Consider the following 19,946-nt stretch of genomic DNA (forward strand, 5'->3'; position numbering starts at 1 on the left):
TAGCCTAAACACACGCCACTGCCTACCATTAGTTTGAGGGCGTTAGTAAAGCGTTGCAGCACACCCAGGCTCAGGCACAGCACACAGCACCTCTCCCCAAAGTCAAGACAGAACAGCCCACATCCTTCACTCGTTACGCAGCGCCGAGACGCACTCCGACAGTCCCTCCACAAGCCTAAACACACACCACTGCCTACCACCACTATGTGTGCGTAAGTGAAGCGTTGCAACACACCCAAGCTCAGTCACAGCACACAGCATCCCCTCCCCAAGCCAACACAGAGCAGGCCACACCCTCAGTCCTTCCACCAGCACGACACACCACTGCCTACCATCAATACAGGAAGCTCTATCTGGCTCACCTTAGTATCGAGGTGGTTGTCGTCTTTGTTGGTGAGCCAGACCTTGGAGTCGTTGGAGTAAGTGAGGGTGTAGGCCTTGACCCAGTGGTTGCGCCCCGTGTCCCTGCGGCTGCGCGTCACCACCCCGGTCACTAGGTGCGGCGGCCCCAAGTCCCACTGCAGCCACTGGTGCTCTGCAGGAAGGAGTTTAAGGCGGTGCTCTTGGTAACTATGTGGTGACTCATCATGCTGAAATTGCAGTGTGATAACTATCTCATAATAAACAATTTAAATGACCTCTGAAAAAATGCAGTGATCAGTGAAAATGGTAGTAAGTAGAAAAGTGTGTTATTCACCATGGTCTGATCAAGTGCTAGACCATGCCATCGCCAGGCAGTACCCTCCCCGAAAGTGCTTGGAGTTGTATAGTGACGGATCTTTGCGTGCGGGTGAAGCTTCACATCACGCCTATACATACCCGAGAGGCGGGACACAGCCCCCAACTGACACCTGGGACCCATTTACTGCTGGGTAGACAAGGGATACGGATGAGAGGCGACTGCCCCCGGACATCTTAGTTGTAAGCCGAGTGCGCTAACTACTGTGTGTGTGTGTGTGTGTGTGTGTGTGTGTGTGTGTGTGTGTGTGTGTGTGTGTCTCACCGTCCTTCCTGCGGGCACACCAGGCTCGGTGGGAGTTGAGCGTCGCGTCCTTTGGTTGGCAGGATTTTTTTTTTTTTTTTGTGGCCTATTGCACCGGTAGGCTTCTTCCCGGTGGATCCTGATGGTCGGTCCAAGGCTTCTTCCCGATGGGTCCTGATGGTCGGCCCAGCCCGTTCTGGCGCAGGCGAGTGTTTGCTGCGGCGCAACGGCTTGTGCGAGCTGGCGGTGAGCACCACGTCCGAGCCCTCGCTGATCACCATCTTGCACTCTGCGGCACAAACACATACACAATCAGCATACACTCGCTCTATATTACGTATATTTACATATTTTTGTGTTCCTGAACATTGCAATACAGATACAACCGCCACACAGGCTCAGTGTACGGTCTCTGTGTCGTGTTATTTCTATTAGCATCTGCCTGTAAGCTGTAACGTTGTCTGCTAATAATACAAGACTGAATTACGTGTCAGAAAATAAAGTTTGTCACAATAAATTATGAACGCCATTTTTTTTATGGTATGCTGGGAGTAGATAAGAACTTTGTGGTGCCCCGCGGGACGCGACACCACTCACTACGCTAGCTGCAGTATCACCATTATCCACCACAATATCTACCGAGGGCGACAGTGGTATAGAGCGCTAAACATTCCCCTTACAAAAACACTGAAGAACACTGAAGAACACTGAACACAGCACGGAGCCCGGAGAACATACAGACGAGGCGCCAGGGTGTCCCTAAAACTCGCCGCTTATCTACCAGCAGTCAACACACGAGCAACGGAACATCCATCGACTCCATCGACGGGTCAAGGGTCACGTAAACCGAGCTGCTCGGGTGCGCCACCTCCCACTTGACAGCCACCCTTCTCATTCTAAGGATTATAATCCATTAACCATGAAGCTACACACCATAAGGATGTTCCTATGATACTCACCCCTACGTTCCATGTACATAAAATCAACCGGTGCTACCCCTAGCTCATAATATTGTAAAAGTCAGGCGCGTGAACCAACCTTATAGACCAGCCGGTTAGGAAGATTGTTATATAAGTTTGATGTAAGACTCACACATTACCCTCGTGATGTATGTATGTATGTCATGCCCAAAAACCCATTTTTGCAGGAGAGACCTCAGAGCAGCCAGCACTCTGCTCGCTCTCTGTACACTTAGTTGTCCTCCGTAGACAACATGGGCAGAGCACTCATCTTTATTACCGTGAGTACGGAGTGAAGTGGTACCGTAGAGGAAAGCGTATCCATTGTGTTAGTAGTTCTGTTTAGGAATATTTAGGAAATAAGTGATTATAATTGTGTAACAGTTAATTTTCGTATTGTTGAGAATAACTTCTCAGTGTTATACAAGTACTGACGTCAGTAACCAGTCGTGAGAGAAAGCCTGAAGACTCATTGAGTCTCGTTAAGCCAGTCGCTGGTTTTAACAATATTTTTGCCTCTTTGTAGTGTTAAAATAGTATTAAGGTAGATTAAAATAAATATAAGAAAAGCGACACCATTTCATCACCCCAACTTACGAACTCCTTTAAATACTCTTAAAGTACCAGAATCTTAAATTCAATTGTCGGCAAGCCAGTATTTTTTTTTACTCCCTTTAGAGCCTGCTAAGCAACAAAGTACCTTCATTAGTTTTATCTCTTTTTCCATGCATATATATATATATATATATATATATATATATATATATATATATATATATATATATATATATATATATATATATATATATATATATATATATATATATGATAAATATTGTAATAAATATTCTTTTCATGTCTTCTTCCGCCTCACTAAGCATCAGGATGACAGGAACAATTTCACGCACAATAGCAAGGGCTTAGTGAGGCAGCTCAGCCGTCGACTCGTATTTACTCAGATTTGATCAGTGCCACTCTGACGCGTACCATCTGTATCTTTTCTTAATTCTTTTCTGCCTTAGACTCGTCTAGGATATCTTGAATCGAATATCCGTGTATGTGAGTAAGATCTTTGAGCAATGGCAAGAGCTCCCTACAATTCTGTGAGACAAGTCGTAGTGTTGCATAGAAAAGGATCCTGCTACCCTCCCCCCAACCCTCACTCCTCAAAAAACAAAGCAGAGAAAAGTTTAAGTTCTTAAGTCCTATTTACGCTCAGCATCAAGTCTCGCGATGTGTTGTCCAGTGTTGCCAACTCTTAAAGACTACTCGGCCCTACAAAGTCCTGAAATTGACCTATTTTTTCTTCATTACCTACGACGACTCAGGAAAAAAATCTCACTATGATAGGCAGTACTGTTTTATGTATATGACTATTTATGGTAACACTGAAAAATGTATGTTTTAGGGTTTTGTGCAAAAATATCATTCTTATACTAAATAAATTATCTTCTGTTCTATAGTAAGTTTGACTCCTACCCACAACTCCTAATTACCCTACGTTTTGTTCAAAATTTCTGAAGTTGCTAAATTTCCATACAAACGAAGAAATGAAACTGAATTACTCTCCGGATGGCAACACTGCACGGAATCGAGCTCATGCAACGAGTTGAGCAACACATCGCGACGCCTGATGCCGGGGGTCGTGGCTGAAGAGACACGGGTAGGTAACACGCTTGGGTTTGAAATGGCTAAGAATGCCTAAAGAAATCGATGTGTTGCAGAAATAAGAAAACAAAGGAGAAGAAATATAAGCAGGTACACATTCATAGAGACGAGGGAAGACGCCAACCAACAACGGCAGCACGCTACAAGGTAATACAATCCAGACGGCAACTGAACTATACATATATTGGGCCTTTGGTCTGTTAAAAAAGGTGAGATGGATTCAAGACTATGAGAAAACTTAAACTCTATAAGGAATAGTTCACCATAAATTTACCGACATAATGGGTGTATTTAGCACGGTAATATCACAATTAGATTCCACTACTCACAGCCTGCACGTTGATTTCAGGTTGCTCATGTGAACACGGCCTGCACGGACAGATCAGCAGTCAATCTTATTTTTTTTTTATTCGCCTAAACACACACACACACACACACACACACACACACACACACACACACACACACACACACACACACATATATGCACCCGTCCTCAAAACCAAATAAACAGGAAAAGAAAGTAGCATCATGGTCTTAATATTCATAAAGTCAGCCTCTCACCCGAACTATTTACTTCACTCGAACAACTCAAGATGCACGTAAAGTCTTGTCTTGAGTCTAAACTTAAACGTGGAAACTGTACCAGGGATAGATGGACCAACTAGTTTTCTCAAGAACAACAATATTCACTCATAGTTTACCCATGTTATAACAATACTCCCTTCACTGAATTTGTTTCGTTTCGTGTGAATCGGGGCCGCGGGAGGGGGGGAGGCATGCAGTTAGTAAGTTCAGAAGAGCAGTCAGCGTGGAAATATCGATAAAAGATAGAAAGAGATGCAACATGGCGGCGGAATTTAAGAGGTAGAAGACTGTAAGTAAGAGGAAGGGAGCTGATGATACGAAGAGCCTTACGGCCATAGTGTTAGACTTCGCCATTCCCATCCCATCCCCATCCCTTACCCGTGGTCACAGACCGTAGTGTAAAGCGTCCCCATGTGGTTGGGGTTGCTTTACGCTACCCCGTGAGGGTGCGGATGGGGTGGGAAAAGTGTTGACTCCGCGGGGTAGAGAGCAGGACATCTTCGGCTTTTCCTTCGTATATTTCACGAGTAAATAGTGTTCTATTTGTTATTATAGAAGGGCATATATTGAAAAGTATCAGAATATTTGTATGACTGATATTATGTCGCAAACTTCGCTAAAGTTGATATATATTTTTTAGTTTGTAAAGTCTGTGGTGTTTCCATTTGATTGTAAACGTAAAGTTATTCCTGAAAATTCATTTATAATTGTCCCCAAGAATGGCAAAAGACGGCAGATTGATAACTAAATATGGCATTATTATGGGAATACTTAACATATACCATAAAAAAGGGTATTTCTTGGCCACCACCTTGATTTAAGACAAAAATGCCATAAATGACACGACCTGGCAACCCCGGTGTGGCTGTCCAGGTGTGTGACGAGTCATGGATACCAACCTGTCTCATAAATTAACTTACCCGCGTTACTTGTTATTTACTTGTAGATCAACAACGCTATTGTTTTGTTTTATGAGATATAATGTATATGAATACAATGTTGTGTAAAAAATGCATTATTTATCTCGTTTTCTGTAATTATTGATTTGAAAGTGCTGCCAACATTATTATGACGTGCGGATTGGTGCCTCATATCTGTCCCGGGGATGGGAAGGTGACGGGGCGGCTTGTCCATACCCCAGTCCCGCGTATGGGGATGGGGACGGAAAGGGAATGGGGAAGACTAACACTATGGCCGTTAGACTCCACTCTGTCCAAGAGAGCTGTGTGAGTGGAGCCCCTCCACACGTGAGATGCATACTCCATGCGTAACGTAAAGGGGCGCAAATGTCTACCCGGCTGGTGACCAAGTAACGATCTCATTCATACCTGGCCAGCCCCGAGGCCTACAGTGACTACAAGGTTAACCATGACTGAGGAGGGTACTGGCGATAAAGGAATAGGTATCCTACTCCACACGCGGGTGGCGCGATTCACCCTTTTTTATATGCTCGTGCGGGACCTCACCTTTATCTTACCAGGAATAAGTTACCCAACCCATTCCAACAAGTCCATTTAGTATCCACAGGTCTACGTAATTCACAATTTCTCCCGGGTAATTACAACTCTTTTGCAAACGAAAAGATGAAAAAATGACAAAAGGAATTCTTTAACTTTTTTTCCCGTCATCGATTCTAGCATTATTGCAAACTTTGGTTTTTCGATAATTTCTTTGTGGAGTTGAAATCTCTGAAAAGTTACCCGCCGTGTTTCCCTTTCCCTTCCAACACGGCAGCCACCACGTGACTAATTACCGAACTATCCTGAAGATGACGAGTGTAGCTCGTTTTTCATCCCTTTCCCTTGTATTATGACGATTGTATGAGAAGCCACGCTGGGGAGAAGGTACAGATTCCTGAGGTACGAGTACTTGCCAGTTAATAAATAATCACTATCATCGATAACTTCAGCGATTACCTAATCATATAAAAAATAATGTTATGAATTATATGAGACGACGAAATGAGAAAATATAGGAAATACATACAAATCAAAAGAGTGACAACGATACGAGTGAGCCACACAATAGGTATAAATGACAGGGACAGTTAGGCAGACAAAACACCTGTGCTTAGTTAAATTTCATCCTTGTAAAACATTCACTCGCCTATTTACTGGGAAGGAGTCCAAACCAGATTCTGCCACAGTCTTGCGCTTGTTCTTTGAGTACTTGGATCCCAAACAAACGCCAAAGGCCGCCACGCTGCTGGCATTACTCCGTCCACTCTAGCGGCGCGAGGACTACAGGAAAGGTTAGCGATGATACGGCAGCTCCTTTCAACAAACTCCTAGAGGACCCCCCCCCCCCCCTTATCATCATGATATATTTCTCTTATGTTATATATTATGTTATTTTCTATGCATCTATCTGTACATCAGCACACACACACACACACACACACACACACACACACACACACACACACACACACACACACACACACACGGATATCCCGATGAACCGTCTCGATACCCACGGGTGAGCAGCGGTATTACTTTAACAACTTTGTCCTCGCCGCATCAACACCCGGGTTTGGTGCAGCCGTCCCACGCACAACCAGAGGTCAAAGGGCACGTCTGGGCTAACTTGGATGGCAACAGCTGTCCATAAGGCCTAGGCGAGCTTATTGGAGGCGAGAGAGACAATTTCGCGTCGCAAAACAATGTATGCTATGTAGTATTATGTCAGCACGGACTTGTGTTTGTCTCGTCTGACCGTAGGAAATGTAAGGGTAGTGTGAGGTAATTGTAAGGTAAATGTTATGGTAAATGTATAGGGAAGGGCATTGTAAAGAATCATGTGTCCGATAATGCTCGGAGCCTGAGTGCGACATGGGGTTTGGGAGAGGCGGGTGGACTGCTGGGCGAATTCGTTTTATTTTCATATTATTATTCTTGAGCTATCAGAGGTGCCAGTCACACGGTTTCTAGTTGACAGATCACCTCACTGCCACCTGCTACCTATTATATTCTGTAAGCGGATACGGGTACTACACATTAATAAATCTACATATATTAATTAAGATGAGGGCGAAAACTACATACGATCCTCGAGTCTGGGAGCGGAGGACGGAAAAAAAATAAGGAAGAAAATTGGGAGCAGCGGAAAGGGAGAGTTGAATGTCGTGGAGTGACTTATACAACTTTTTGGCCACTCCTATGTACTCTACTCGGGAGCAGTAAGTGGCGGGCTTCTTTTTTCATTATTGTTTTCTTTTTTTTCACGCCCTTGAACTGTCTCCATATCTGTAAAAAAAATCGCCGGAGCAACACCTGAGTGGGAAGATTTCGTGCCTCATTGCTAACTATTCTTGCGTCAGATGAAATAATTATTCAGTATTTCAATGAGCTCCGAACACCATTCCCACCATTTCCGAGGAACTATAACATGGGTCGTATTATAAGACACCTCGTCACCCAAGTACGCATATTTTATAAGGGTTTCGTAGCAGGTGTGGGCATTTCCAGTAGTAGTTTTATGACCCTGGTGTTAGTCTGACCCTTCTTCTGTACCATGAACCTGAAGAAACACTTATTAGAACCCGAAGGACCCATCTTTGAACTTTAGAAATAGCTGATGTGAGAAGCGAAAGTGTCTTATATTACCGAGCACAGTCTCCAGCTCGATAACCTCCCGCCACACTCCTCCCCTGGCCTATCTTAGTCACCTTATCATTGCCATCGCTCCATGATGCCACCACCGCTGCCACTGTCATCACCATCATCATCCTTGCCCACATTATCATCGTAGTCGTTACTATCATTATCACCATCAGTACTTGGTCCTTGTTTATCTCCACATCACCCTCTGTTTTCAGGATTCTCACCTTCCCATCCCTCCTTCATATATATATATATATATATATATATATATATATATATATATATATATATATATATATATATATATATATTTCCTTCCATCACGGCAGCCACCACGTGACTAATTACCGAACTATCCTGAAGATGACGAGTTCGTTTTTCATCCCTTTCCTTGTATTATGACGATTGTATGAGAAGCCACGCTGGGGAGAAGGTACAGATTCGCCAGTTAATAAATAATCACTATCATCGATAACTTCAGCGATTACCTAATCATATAAAAAATAATGTTATGAATTATATGAGACGACGAAATGAGAAAATATAGGAAATGCATACAAATCAAAAGAGTGACAACGATACGAGTGAGCCACACAATAGGTATAAATGACAGGGACAGTTAGGCAGACAAAACACCTGTGCTTAGTTAAATTTCATCCTTGTAAAACATTCACTCACCTATTTACTGGGAAGGAGTCCAAACCAGATTCTGCCACAGTCTTGCGCTTGTTCTTTGAGTACTTGATCCCAAACAAACGCCAAAGGCCGCCACGCTGGTGGCATTACTACGTCCACTCTAGCGGCGCGAGGACTACAGGAAAGGTTAGCGATGATACGGCAGCTCCTTTCAACAAACTCCTAGAGTACCCCCCCTTATCATCATGATATATATTTCTCTGTTATATATTATGTTATTTTCTATGCATCTATCTGTACATCAGCACACACACACACACACACACACACACACACACACACACACACACACACACACACGGATATCCTGATGAACCGTCTCGATACCCACGGGTGAGCAGCGGTATTACTTTAACAACTTTGTCCTCGCCGCATCAACACCTGGTTTGATGCAGCCGTCCCACGCACAACCAGAGGTCAAAGGGCACGTCTGGGCTAACTTGGATGGCAACAGCTGTCCATAAGGCCTAGGCGAGCTTATTGGAGGCGAGAGAGACAATTTCGCGTCGCAAAACAATGTATGCTATGTAGTATATTATGTCAGCACGGACTTGTGTTTGCCTCTGTCTGACCGTAGGAAATGTAAGGGTACTGTGAGGTAATCTGTAAGGTAAATGTTATGGTAAATGTCTAGGAAGGGCATTGTAAAGAATCACGTGTCCGATAATGCTCGGAGCCTGAGTGCGACATGGGGTTTGGGAGAGGCGGTGGACTGCTGAGGCGAATTCGTTTTATTTTCATATTATTATTCTTGAGCTTATCAGAGGTGCCAGTCACACGGTTTCTAGTTGACAGATCACCCCACTGCCATGTTACGTAACGCATCGGGTAACAGTGAACAACTAGGCGAGAAAAGTGCCCTCTTGACAGGACGGATGGGTGAGCCAGCCATTGGGGCGAGTGTAACAATTAGGACGCCGGGCGGCAGGTGAAGGCTCTATCGGATGGATCTGGTTTTGCGGAGGAGTATATTGCGTTGTTCTCTTTAACCTTCCAGCAGTCTCTCTCTCTCTCACACACACACACACACACACACACGCACGTCACAATATTGTATCTCGCACGCTTATCTCCTTCGTTAACTTTGTCCAAACACATTCCACAGTTTTTGTTTTAGCTGCAGGACACTTTCTGCACAAATTTCAACATCTTCCCATTGGCAGGCCACTCTTGCCGCTGGGGAAACCTGTTCAGCAATTTACGACCTTTCCTTGGTATACCACCACCACCATCAACACCACCACCAAACACCTACTGTCCCTCATCACGATAGTCTCCACCACATAGATGTGGCTGTGTGTGTGTGTGTGTGTGTGTGTGTGTGTGGCTGATGTTGCGAAAGTGTCTTATGCACAGTCTCCAGCTCGATAACCTCCCGCCACACTCCTCCCTAGCCGATCTCAGTCCATGTCCTTATCATTGCCATCGCTCCCATGATGCCACCACACCGTTGTCACTGTCATCACCATCATCATCCTTACCCACATTATCATCGTAGTCGTTACTATCACATTATCACCATCGCACTTGGTCCTTGTTTATCTCCACATCACCCTCCCTGTTTTCCAGGATTCTCCTTCCTCCTCCTCCTTCATATATATATATATATATATATATATATATATATATATATATATATATATATATATATATATATATATATATATATATATATATAGTATATATATATATATATATATATATATATATATATATATATATTAATTTATATTATATATTTATAGACATATATATACACCTACTTGACAATTTGCAATTTTATAATTTATCTTCTTGCATGATCATAAGATTATATTTACCTAGTCAGTTGAAGTTATTTTATATGTGCTGTTGACAAAAATAGTCATAATCTGCCAGGCTACCAGAATGCAAAGCGGTGATGAACGCATTTTTCCACATCGTTACCCAGAAATTCTCCATCTTATAAATCTGCATGCGCTAACAGGCAGCGAAATCTCAATCCAAACAAAGTTCTCCAGTAGAAAAATGTCAAAAGACCGGCATCTTAATATATATTTTATCACACTTTTATAAGCTTGGAACCACATATTGGCGAGTCTAGGATCTGTTGGACACCTGTCTCTGAGCGCCCGAGGCCGTGTAGAGAGACAAGCCTACACATCATGGGCGTGGGGCAAGCAAGGACTGACGAGAGGAGCTTACAGAGCCACACTGAGCTGCCAGGCCCCACCAGGCCGGGCGCCGTACTGCCACGTTGTAATCGTTTCCATACTGAGCTAATATAATAATTTATACTTTATATTAAAACTAATAAAGGTTATAAATGATATTCCAAATAAGTTTTCAAATTGGTCTGTGATAGCTATGTGTGCGTGGGGTTATTGTTTTATAGAAAAATTCAAACGAAACTGCATAACAATCAGAGAGAGAGAGTGGTGTCAGCTGTTTGGTTATATACATAACAATTACCACCTCTTGAATCTTGCATTTCCTCCGGCGCGTGCTGATGTTGCGTTTAAGAAGTGACACGTGACGGGAGGCCTCGGCCAGCGATCTGCTGACGGCCGTATAACTGTTCGGCAGAGAAATAACAGGTACAGGTGGAGTCACATGCTACAGCTGCGCGTGGCGTCGGTGCTCGTCTCTCTCTCGCTGGCCAAAGAGCACGTGGCGGGTGCTGCCGGGTACAGGTCCGGTGTCATGTGCGAGGCACCACAATTTATAATCTCCACTTTTCCCCAGGTGCCCATTTATTGAACGTACACCTGTGCAGTGCAGCATACACTTTCCTTAGAGCCATGTTACGTAACGCATCAGGTAACAGTGAACAACTGGGCGAGAAAAGTGCCTCTTGACAGGACGCGTAAGGAAGGAGAGCCAGCCATTGGCGGAGAAAAAGCCAATTGCCGATAAAGTCAGCTGAGGAGCGGTAGTTTTGAATTTTCTACGGTCAAAACGTTCAATTCCTTTGGTGGCTGCGACGCACTTATAAGATCACCAATCAGCGCAGCGGTCCTCGGCGAGTGTAACAATTAGGACGCCGGGCGGCAGGTGAAGGCTCTATCGGATGGATCAGGTTTTGCGGAAGAGTATATTGCGTTGTTCTCTTTTAATCCCTTCCAGTCTCTCTCTCTCTCTCTCTCTCTCTCTCTCTCTCTCTCTCTCTCTCTCTCTCTCTCTCTCTCTCTCTCTCTCTCTCTCTCTCTCTCTCTCTCTCTCTCTCTCTCTCTCTCTCTCTCTCTCTCTCTCTCTCACACACACACACACACACACACACACACACGTCACAATATTGTATCTCGCACGCTTATCTCCTTCGTTAACTTTGTCCAAACACATTCCACAGTTTTTGTTTTAGCCGCAGGACACTTCTGCACAAATTTCAACATCTTCCCATTGGCAGGCCACTCTTGCCGCTGGGGAAACCTGTTCAGCAATTTGACCTTTCCCTAAGTATGCCACCACCACCACACCACCACCACACACCTCCTGTCCTCATCACGACTAGTCTCCACCACATAGATGTGGCTGTGTGTGTGTGTGTGTGTGTGTGTGTGTGTGTGTGTGTGTGTGTGTGTGTGTGTGTGCTTGGAGGCGCCCTGAGATGGTCTTTTTGACACCTACAGATAATCACTATAAACACTAGCACAGCGGTCTCCTAAATTTTATTTGTTACTGTGGTTCCTTCTTCCTCTTTGACTCTCTCTCTCCTCTCTCTCTCTCTCTCTCTCTCTCTCTCTCTCTCTCTCTCTCTCTCTCTCTCTCTCTCTCTCTCTCTCTCTCTCTCTCTCTCTCTCTCTCTCTCTCTCTCTCTCTCTCTCTCTCTCTCACTAGACAATTTGAATTTTCCTTTATTTTGTTAATTATTATTAAACAACATGAAGAAGCGTGTTGCTGCAGCCCTGTCACCCGCCATCCGACGCGTGAACTGCACTACTTAGCCGACTAGGCAAGATTACAGCAGAAAGAATTTGCTGGAGGCCAGTCGGTCTTCATGGACATAGCACCTCCTTTTATTACCTAACACCGATTTCCTCGATATACGGATATTTTTATATCACATCGAAGCAACGATGGGAAACTCTGCATCTCGACAGAAATTCAACGTGTGGGTAACCCTGGAGCGAGCTCCTCCTGGTGGACTCCATCAAGCTCTCGTGCAAGGACTCCACCTGCTGCCTGAAGAGGAGGCGTACGGTCGCCTCCGTCAAGCTCCCCGTGGAAGGATGGTCTTGCGTCGCAGGGATTCAAGGCTGCCACGCCGAGGGTGAGCTGCGTGCCCTTGGCGAAGCTGTGCAAGAAAGACGGCAACGCGGCCGTCAGGTGCAATGCGCCTCGCTTAGGAAGCCAGTCTTCACCTCTTCCATCCCACTGGCCTGGCTGCTGGACAACATCAGCGGCCTCCACTTCTCTCTCTTCTGTGATGACGGGCCCGTCTTCACCAGTCTCCAGTGCAACGGGAGGCGGTGGCGAGCCCGTCCGGGCGGTGAGCCCTGCCGCGTGCGGCCACTGACGGAGTGGCCAGGACCGATGAGGCTGATGCATGGGCAGCCTTTGAAGTGACGACCCATGATGACTGGTCCGTGGAGGCTGATGTTTCATGGGCAGCCCCAAACTTGGTGACCTCCGCTGCTATGGTCGAGGCTGATGCATGGGCAGCCTTTGAAGTGACAACCCATGATGACTGGTCCGTGGAGGCTGATGTTTCATGGGCAGCCCCAGACTTGGTGACCTCCGCTGCTATGGTCGAGGCTGATGATTCATGGGCAGCCTTTGAAGCAATGACCCGTGATGACTGGTCCGTGGAGGCTGATGATTCATGGGCAGCTCCAGACTTGGTGACTTCCGCTGCTATGGTCGAGGCTGATGATTCATGGGCAGCCTTTGAAGCAATGACCCGTGATGACTGGTCCGTGGAGGCTGATGATTCATGGGCAGCCCCAGACTTGGTGACTTCCGCTGCTATGGTCGAGGCTGATGATTCATGGGCAGCCTTTGAAGCAATGACCCGTGATGACTGGTCCGTGGAGGCTGATGATCCATGGGCATCCGCCGAATTGGTGACCGCCATCACCGATGAGGCTGATGATCCATGGGCACTCTTTGAAGTGACGACCCGTGATGACTCGTCTGATGAGGCTGATGATCCATGGGCACTCTTTGAAGTGACGACCCGTGATGACTCGTCTGATGAGGCTGATGATCCATGGGCACTCTTGGAAGTGACGACCCGTGATGACTCGTCTGATGAGGCTGATGATCCATGGGCATCCGCCGAATTGGTGGCCGCCATCACCGAAGAGGCTGATGATGCATGGGCAGCCTTCGAGATGATGACCAGTGATGACTGGTCCGTAGAGACTGATGCCTTCCTGGACGTCACGGCCATCTGTGCTGTCGTTGTGTAAATTGTCATGCTTCACTAAGCAGCCTGGTAACACACTCACCAGTGACCCCCGGCGCAGGCGCGAGCCACATCGTGAGCCACACTCCCGGGGAGCGAGACACCCTTCAGTGACCGTCGCTCTTATTACACCTTCAGGGGAGGAGCTCCAGCTGTATTTCTTATCTTATCAATGAAAACCTTTACAATAAAACTATTATCCTATTAATGAATTTACCTTACCTATTAATAATAGTGTGCCTATCACAGTGAAATTCACCACATGCACGACTGCCAAGCCTCTTCCATTCGACTACCATTCTATTAGCAAACCAATTCCTGCCTGCATGTTTAACAAATCTATATTGATCTAACGACCCATGGCTAAGAGTGCATGCCCTTTTACGAGCAGACCCTCATCAAAGGCCGTCACCCATCTATAAACTTTAATGAAGTCTACTCGCAACGTCCGCCTTTCCAGGGAATGCAAATTTAGACGTTAAGGGCAACCCTTTTTACGGCACGCGTTCCTTTACTCACCAGTTACGGTCATATTGTACATTACACCTTTTAAATACATTGGAAAACAGTACAAGAAAACTACTACTACTACTACTACTACTACTACTACTACTACTACTGCTACTACTACTACTACTACTACTACTATTGCTACTACCTTTATTTATATATTTTTTTACATCTTGGCCTATGGTGCCGGTAGGCTTTCTTTGGGGGCCTGGTAGTCGGCTCGAGCCCACCGTGGCGCAGGCAAGTGTTTACAGTGACGCCATCTATTCGTGGCTCATGCTGCCTCCCGAGCTCATTCTTGATTTCCCTTTGACAGTTCCTCAAGACTCTTAGACCATAGCCACGGAAAAACTCAGCACAACGCCCATACTCCAAGTTCCAACTACGTGTTTCCAGACCTTATTCCTATGATATCAACTTTCCACGAACCACTTTACTTGATGATGAACACCTCTAAAAATTATCCATATATCTCATATTTACTGTAATAATGATCCAACAATCTGATGTCCACTGATAGTAATAATTTGACGCAAATGTGCAAAGCAAAAAATGTAATTGGGTGTAAAGTACTATATGTGGAATTCAAAGAAGGTGAAAAACTATAAAACCTGCCGTTGAGTAGTAAATGAGAACTTTGTATTTAGCGATGAAAGACTGAGTACAATATGGAGAGGCATAGGCATACTTGAAATACTTCTACTATATACGATGATGATGATAATAGTAATAATAATAATAATAATAATAGAGCAAGTAGGTATTGGATGTATTCTGGTCTCATTAGTAACAATCCAGGGGTGTAGTAGGCAGAAAGGCAACTAAAATTAAGAAATCGCAATGGACGGACACGGGATAAAGGGAACAGATATGGAGGGAAAGAGTACCTACGCGACACACTGGGAAATAACTAATGTATAAAGAACCCAAGGCATGTTATCCACGCATTGTGCATGAAATAAAACTTGAACACGGTTATTTTTTCTTACCTATCAAGATTTATTTGCGAATAGTTGCCATTCAAAAGAATTAAGAATATTCTATCTATTCCTTTATAGTTTAGCAACAGCCCTGTCACCCGCCCCCACCACAAGCAGTAGCGGCAACATGACCACCACCAACTATCACACAAAATACTTCCACCATCACTATCATCACTACCTCCATAAACCATAAAATTCCAATACCAATGACAATATTAATCTTACCACCATCAACACCACTGATATCAACAGGAATATCATTACCAATATTAGTACCAACAACAATACCATTACCAGCACTATATAGTACCACCTCCACCACCACCACCACCACAAACAACAACAACAACAACAACAACAACAACAACCATTAATACAACCACCACCCGCATCCCCAGCGCCGCCCGAGTCAGGTGTTAGTGGAGGCCGTGCGGCGAGACAGCAGGCAGCAGCGGGCGGGCCAGGCAGCCGCACCTCACCTGGCGGACTCGGGTTCTCCAAGGGCGCCTCCGTTGATATGATGGGCGGAAGGAAATCGTCGGCGTCGTCAGGCAGGAGCGGAGAGTCGCCCTGGACGCTGCTGGTATTGTAACTATACTCCTCCTGCCCCAAGACTTCCACGGCCGGCACCTCCTCTGGCGTGACGGGCGGAGACTCACCTTGGCTCTCCGCGGGGGGCCCGGCGGCGGCGGCCTGTGGTGGCGGCAGCAGCAGCAAGAGAAGCAGCAGGAGCAGCCAGTACCCCTTGGACGCCACGCCCTGCACCACGGCAAGGGCTCGCCGCCATCTTGGCTCCTGCAACGGAAAGAATTATCTGTTAGATGCTTATAAGTGTTTATTTATTAGTGGTCTCCCAAAGTACCAAGTAGGTCTATAGAGATAAAATACCGGGAAAACAGAGAAGAATGCTTAGGGGGGATGAAAACCACCCATGTGCGTTTAAGTTAATATTACAACACAAAGGTAACTCATTTTTACTGGGGAAAAGTTTACATATTATTATGCAGTTCGTGAACAAACTGCTCCGGTGTGCGGCCGACTTCAAAGAAACTCATTATTTCAGCGTTACTTGTAGGGCGAGCCAACCTCACCTCCCGACCGTGAAATTCCACCAAGCAGTAATTAACTGGGTCTCACCAGCACTTACGAAAACTTCATCATAGTTAGCCAAAGAAGTTTCCAGTGCTGAGTCATGTAAGTTTATTCCAATCAAATTCCACTCTTTAGTTTTATCAAATCTTCCTTCCTTCCTTCAGACCCCTTTCCCCTCTCACTAACAGGTTACACAAGGTTCGCACTGAACTCTGACTCTTTTCTAAGTCTAACAATACATCTGCCATCGCCTTAGAGGTTCCTGCCCCTTGATCATTCGACGAGTAAGGAGGCAGGAGGCGGCCGTGGGTGATTCCTCCACTTATCTCGCCTATAATCCGCGGCACACCGAGAAGTGTGACATTAAGCCACAACCTTACTGTCAGCTTAACCTTATCTACCTACCGAGGTCGACTTCCCTCAATGAAAGGTTGATTTTATTAAGCAGATCCCCGGGAGTTGCAACCTCCCGACTTAATCCATACCTCTTCACCGGTAAGAAAAAATATAAATAATCCTTAGAATTCCTTACTGACCGCCGAATCCAGTCGACACTTCCCGTCGAATTCTTTACGTCTGGCGCCTACTAAAGGAAGGCTTCAAAAAGTTGCCGTTATCTTATTTGGCGTTTGGGATGAGGCGACCACACATTTCTCAAGCTTTCAGCGGGGAGAGGAAAGGGCGGCGAGCTGTGACGATGATGGTTACATAATTCTATACTTTCCTGAACTTGAAGGAAAGCCACACGAGTTACGGTGAAAACATTTCTCGCAGTAATGTATTTATCGCATACCTTGGAGAAGGCTGTGTGTGAAGAAGCGTCCAAGAGTTACGGGCAGTGAGTAGTTTCTCCATAAATACTTCATTTGAAACGCCTGGTCAACCGGGGGTTTAAAATTGTCAGCTTCTTTTGAGAGAGAGAGAGAGAGAGAGAGAGAGAGAGAGAGAGAGAGAGAGAGAGAGAGTGTGTGTGTGTGTGTGTGTGTGTGTGTGTGTGTGTGTGTGTGTGTGTGTGTGTGTGTGTGTGTGTGTGTGTGTGTGTGTGTGTGTGTGTGTTCTTTCATGTCTTTGTCTCTAGTTGTGTGTATCTGTCCGTTGTTCGTCTGTCTGTATGCCCAGATGCCTACCAGTCTGTCACTAACAACTTTCACCAATGAATAATACTTGAATACTGAGTTCCACGGATTTATCTTTGACAGACCTTTTTTCCAGCACACATTATCCTAGCACACCTGTCTTTATGAAAAAAAATGGGAAAGGTTTACATAACACTCCTTTCAGTCCCTTTGCCCTTCTGACCACCGCGATGGGACGGATGGAGCGGGGTGTGGGGGGCGGGGGCAGGGGGGGCAAGGTGGGAGCTTGGCGGGGTGCGGCGGGCAGGTAGGACCCCCCGCAGAGTTGTTCATCGGCGGCGTCGCGGGAGAAGCTACTTTGCTGATCCGCTTTTATTTATGAAGAGTGAGGAGAGAGTCGCCGCCTTTCTCTCTAAGCTGACCGGCCGCGCTGAGTGGCTGTGTCGAAACAATCCTCAACGTCTTCATTATCAGATGTGATGAGGAAAGCACACACACACACACACACACACAGAAAGGAAGTTTTATTGTGTGTGTGAGTGTTTGTGTGCGTGGTACGTACTAATTACCTTTTACGTAAATCTGTGACGGAGAAGCAGCTCAATTTTCCTTTACGTGCTGAGCAAACAACAGATTAAGTTTTACAGTTTCTATCCAGACTCTTTTTTTTCTATTTCTGATGAACGTATTTTTTTTCAAGAAGTGCGAAAAATGGAGGAATGATAACTGGAAAATAATCATAACCCTTAATACTTTCTTACACGTTTTCACTGTCACCGCCTCCGGCACTTGGCGCACGCAGCACGGCCGTCATGTGTGTGGAGGGAGCTGTGTAAATGTTTGGGATGTCCACCCATGTGGAACTGGTAAATATATTCATCAGATTTTTAGGTTTTTTGGTAAGAAAAAAAACAGACAGGTAAACAGACGGACAACGACGAGTGTTTCTTTCCTCATTGTCCGTCGCTTTCATTGTCTGCCCCCAAGTTGCAACAGAAATATATATGTTACAAGTTATTGTTCTTGCTTAAGCAAGTGCCCGTGTGTCCTTAGCCCGGAGCTCCCCGATGACAGCCTCGCCCTCCCATGCAATACTTCACCTTCCCCCTTTCTATCAGGTGCCCGTGTGTCCTTAGCCCGGAGCTCCCCGATGACAGCCTCGCCCTCCCATGCAATACTTCACCTTCCCCTTCGCAGGTTGGGTCTCAGCGACTCCCAAAGCGGCAAGAACACAACAGAGGAAGTGAATGAATATCTCGCGCTCGCCATTGACAGACTTAGGAAGGAAAATTGCAAGCCGTTCCTCCTTACGTTCACTAAGCCCAGCGTGGAGAAGGTGTGTGAGAGAGAGAGAGAGAGAGAGAGAGAGAGAGAGAGAGAGAGAGAGAGAGAGAGAGAACATTATAGACATATAAACCAGCCTTACAATCACTATACGTAGCTACTTTTACGCCTGTTTCAAAGCCGCTGGTGTGTGCGTTACCTAATCTACAGAGACTGTAAACGAGGTTGAAGTGAGTTCGTTCCATATTCCTAAACGTCTCGGCTCAGATTAGGACTATTTTCCAAGCCCACAGAGAAGATTAACTGGGTTTTCACGGGGGTGTCCCGTTGAGGGTGCAGAGGTCGTGTATGACTGTCACCGGGATCACGAGACAGTCCGTGAAAACCCTGAAACTTCTACGAGAGGCTTTTAAACAGGCGAACCGAGGCGCCGATGCGTTAAGAATACGTGCCGTGCAGCCTTACTGACCCATCCCTGCAGCACTGTCTGTGTGTGTCTGTTTACAGCTGACGGTGTGTGTGTGTGTGTGTGTGTGTGTGTGTGTGTGTCATTGTGTGCTCTAATCTCTATGCCTACCCATTTCCCTGCAGTATAGATGTATTTACACATTTCGGAGAGTAGAAACCAGTCTTGCTAATCACTCTATCCGCTTAAGTGTCTATTTCAAGCGTCTGGCCCCTCAGTTCTCTTGTTTGATAAGCCTCTCGTGCCCTTACAAGTTGCTGGGCTTTCCGTGGACTGTTTTGTGATGCTGGTGATAGGTTTACACGACCTCTGCTGCACCCTGAACTGGAAAACCACCCATGAAAGCCCGGTTAATCCTCTCTGAGGAAGTAGTAATGGCAGCCGGATACTGTTAAAAATAAGGCCCTCAGACTTGCTCATGACTTACGCATCTTGATCGGGAAAATCGCGCATGATCATCCAGCTCATCTTCCCTGCGGCCTTGGGAAATAGTCGCCATGGGGGCTGATACGTTCAAGAATTCGGGGTCAACATTTCGTCGCCCAAGCACGCACACGTTTGCCAAGGCTTCCGTAGGAGTTGTGGGCATTTCCCGGGGTAGTTTCATGACCCTGGTGGTAGTCTGACCCTTCTTTTGTTCCATCAGCCTAAACG

General features: G+C 45.8%; 1 protein-coding gene across 1 annotated transcript in view; it reads right to left on the minus strand.

Moving 5' to 3' along the window:
• The window catches only part of LOC126991728 (venom prothrombin activator pseutarin-C non-catalytic subunit-like), a 58,264-nt gene extending 56,310 nt beyond the window's left edge, over nucleotides 1-1,954 (minus strand). The window contains exons 1-4 of the mRNA XM_050850421.1: nucleotides 1,942-1,954; nucleotides 1,199-1,379; nucleotides 1,004-1,071; nucleotides 363-535 (exon numbers count right to left, since the gene is read on the minus strand). Of these exons, the coding sequence (XP_050706378.1) occupies nucleotides 363-535; nucleotides 1,004-1,071; nucleotides 1,199-1,379; nucleotides 1,942-1,954 (435 nt within the window). The remainder of the gene's footprint in view (nucleotides 1-362; nucleotides 536-1,003; nucleotides 1,072-1,198; nucleotides 1,380-1,941) is intronic.
• Between the last annotated feature and the right edge of the window lie 17,992 nt (nucleotides 1,955-19,946).

This window comes from Eriocheir sinensis, unplaced genomic scaffold (genome assembly GCF_024679095.1).
Source record: "Eriocheir sinensis breed Jianghai 21 unplaced genomic scaffold, ASM2467909v1 Scaffold329, whole genome shotgun sequence".
In the NCBI taxonomy this organism is placed as follows: domain Eukaryota; kingdom Metazoa; phylum Arthropoda; class Malacostraca; order Decapoda; family Varunidae; genus Eriocheir; species Eriocheir sinensis.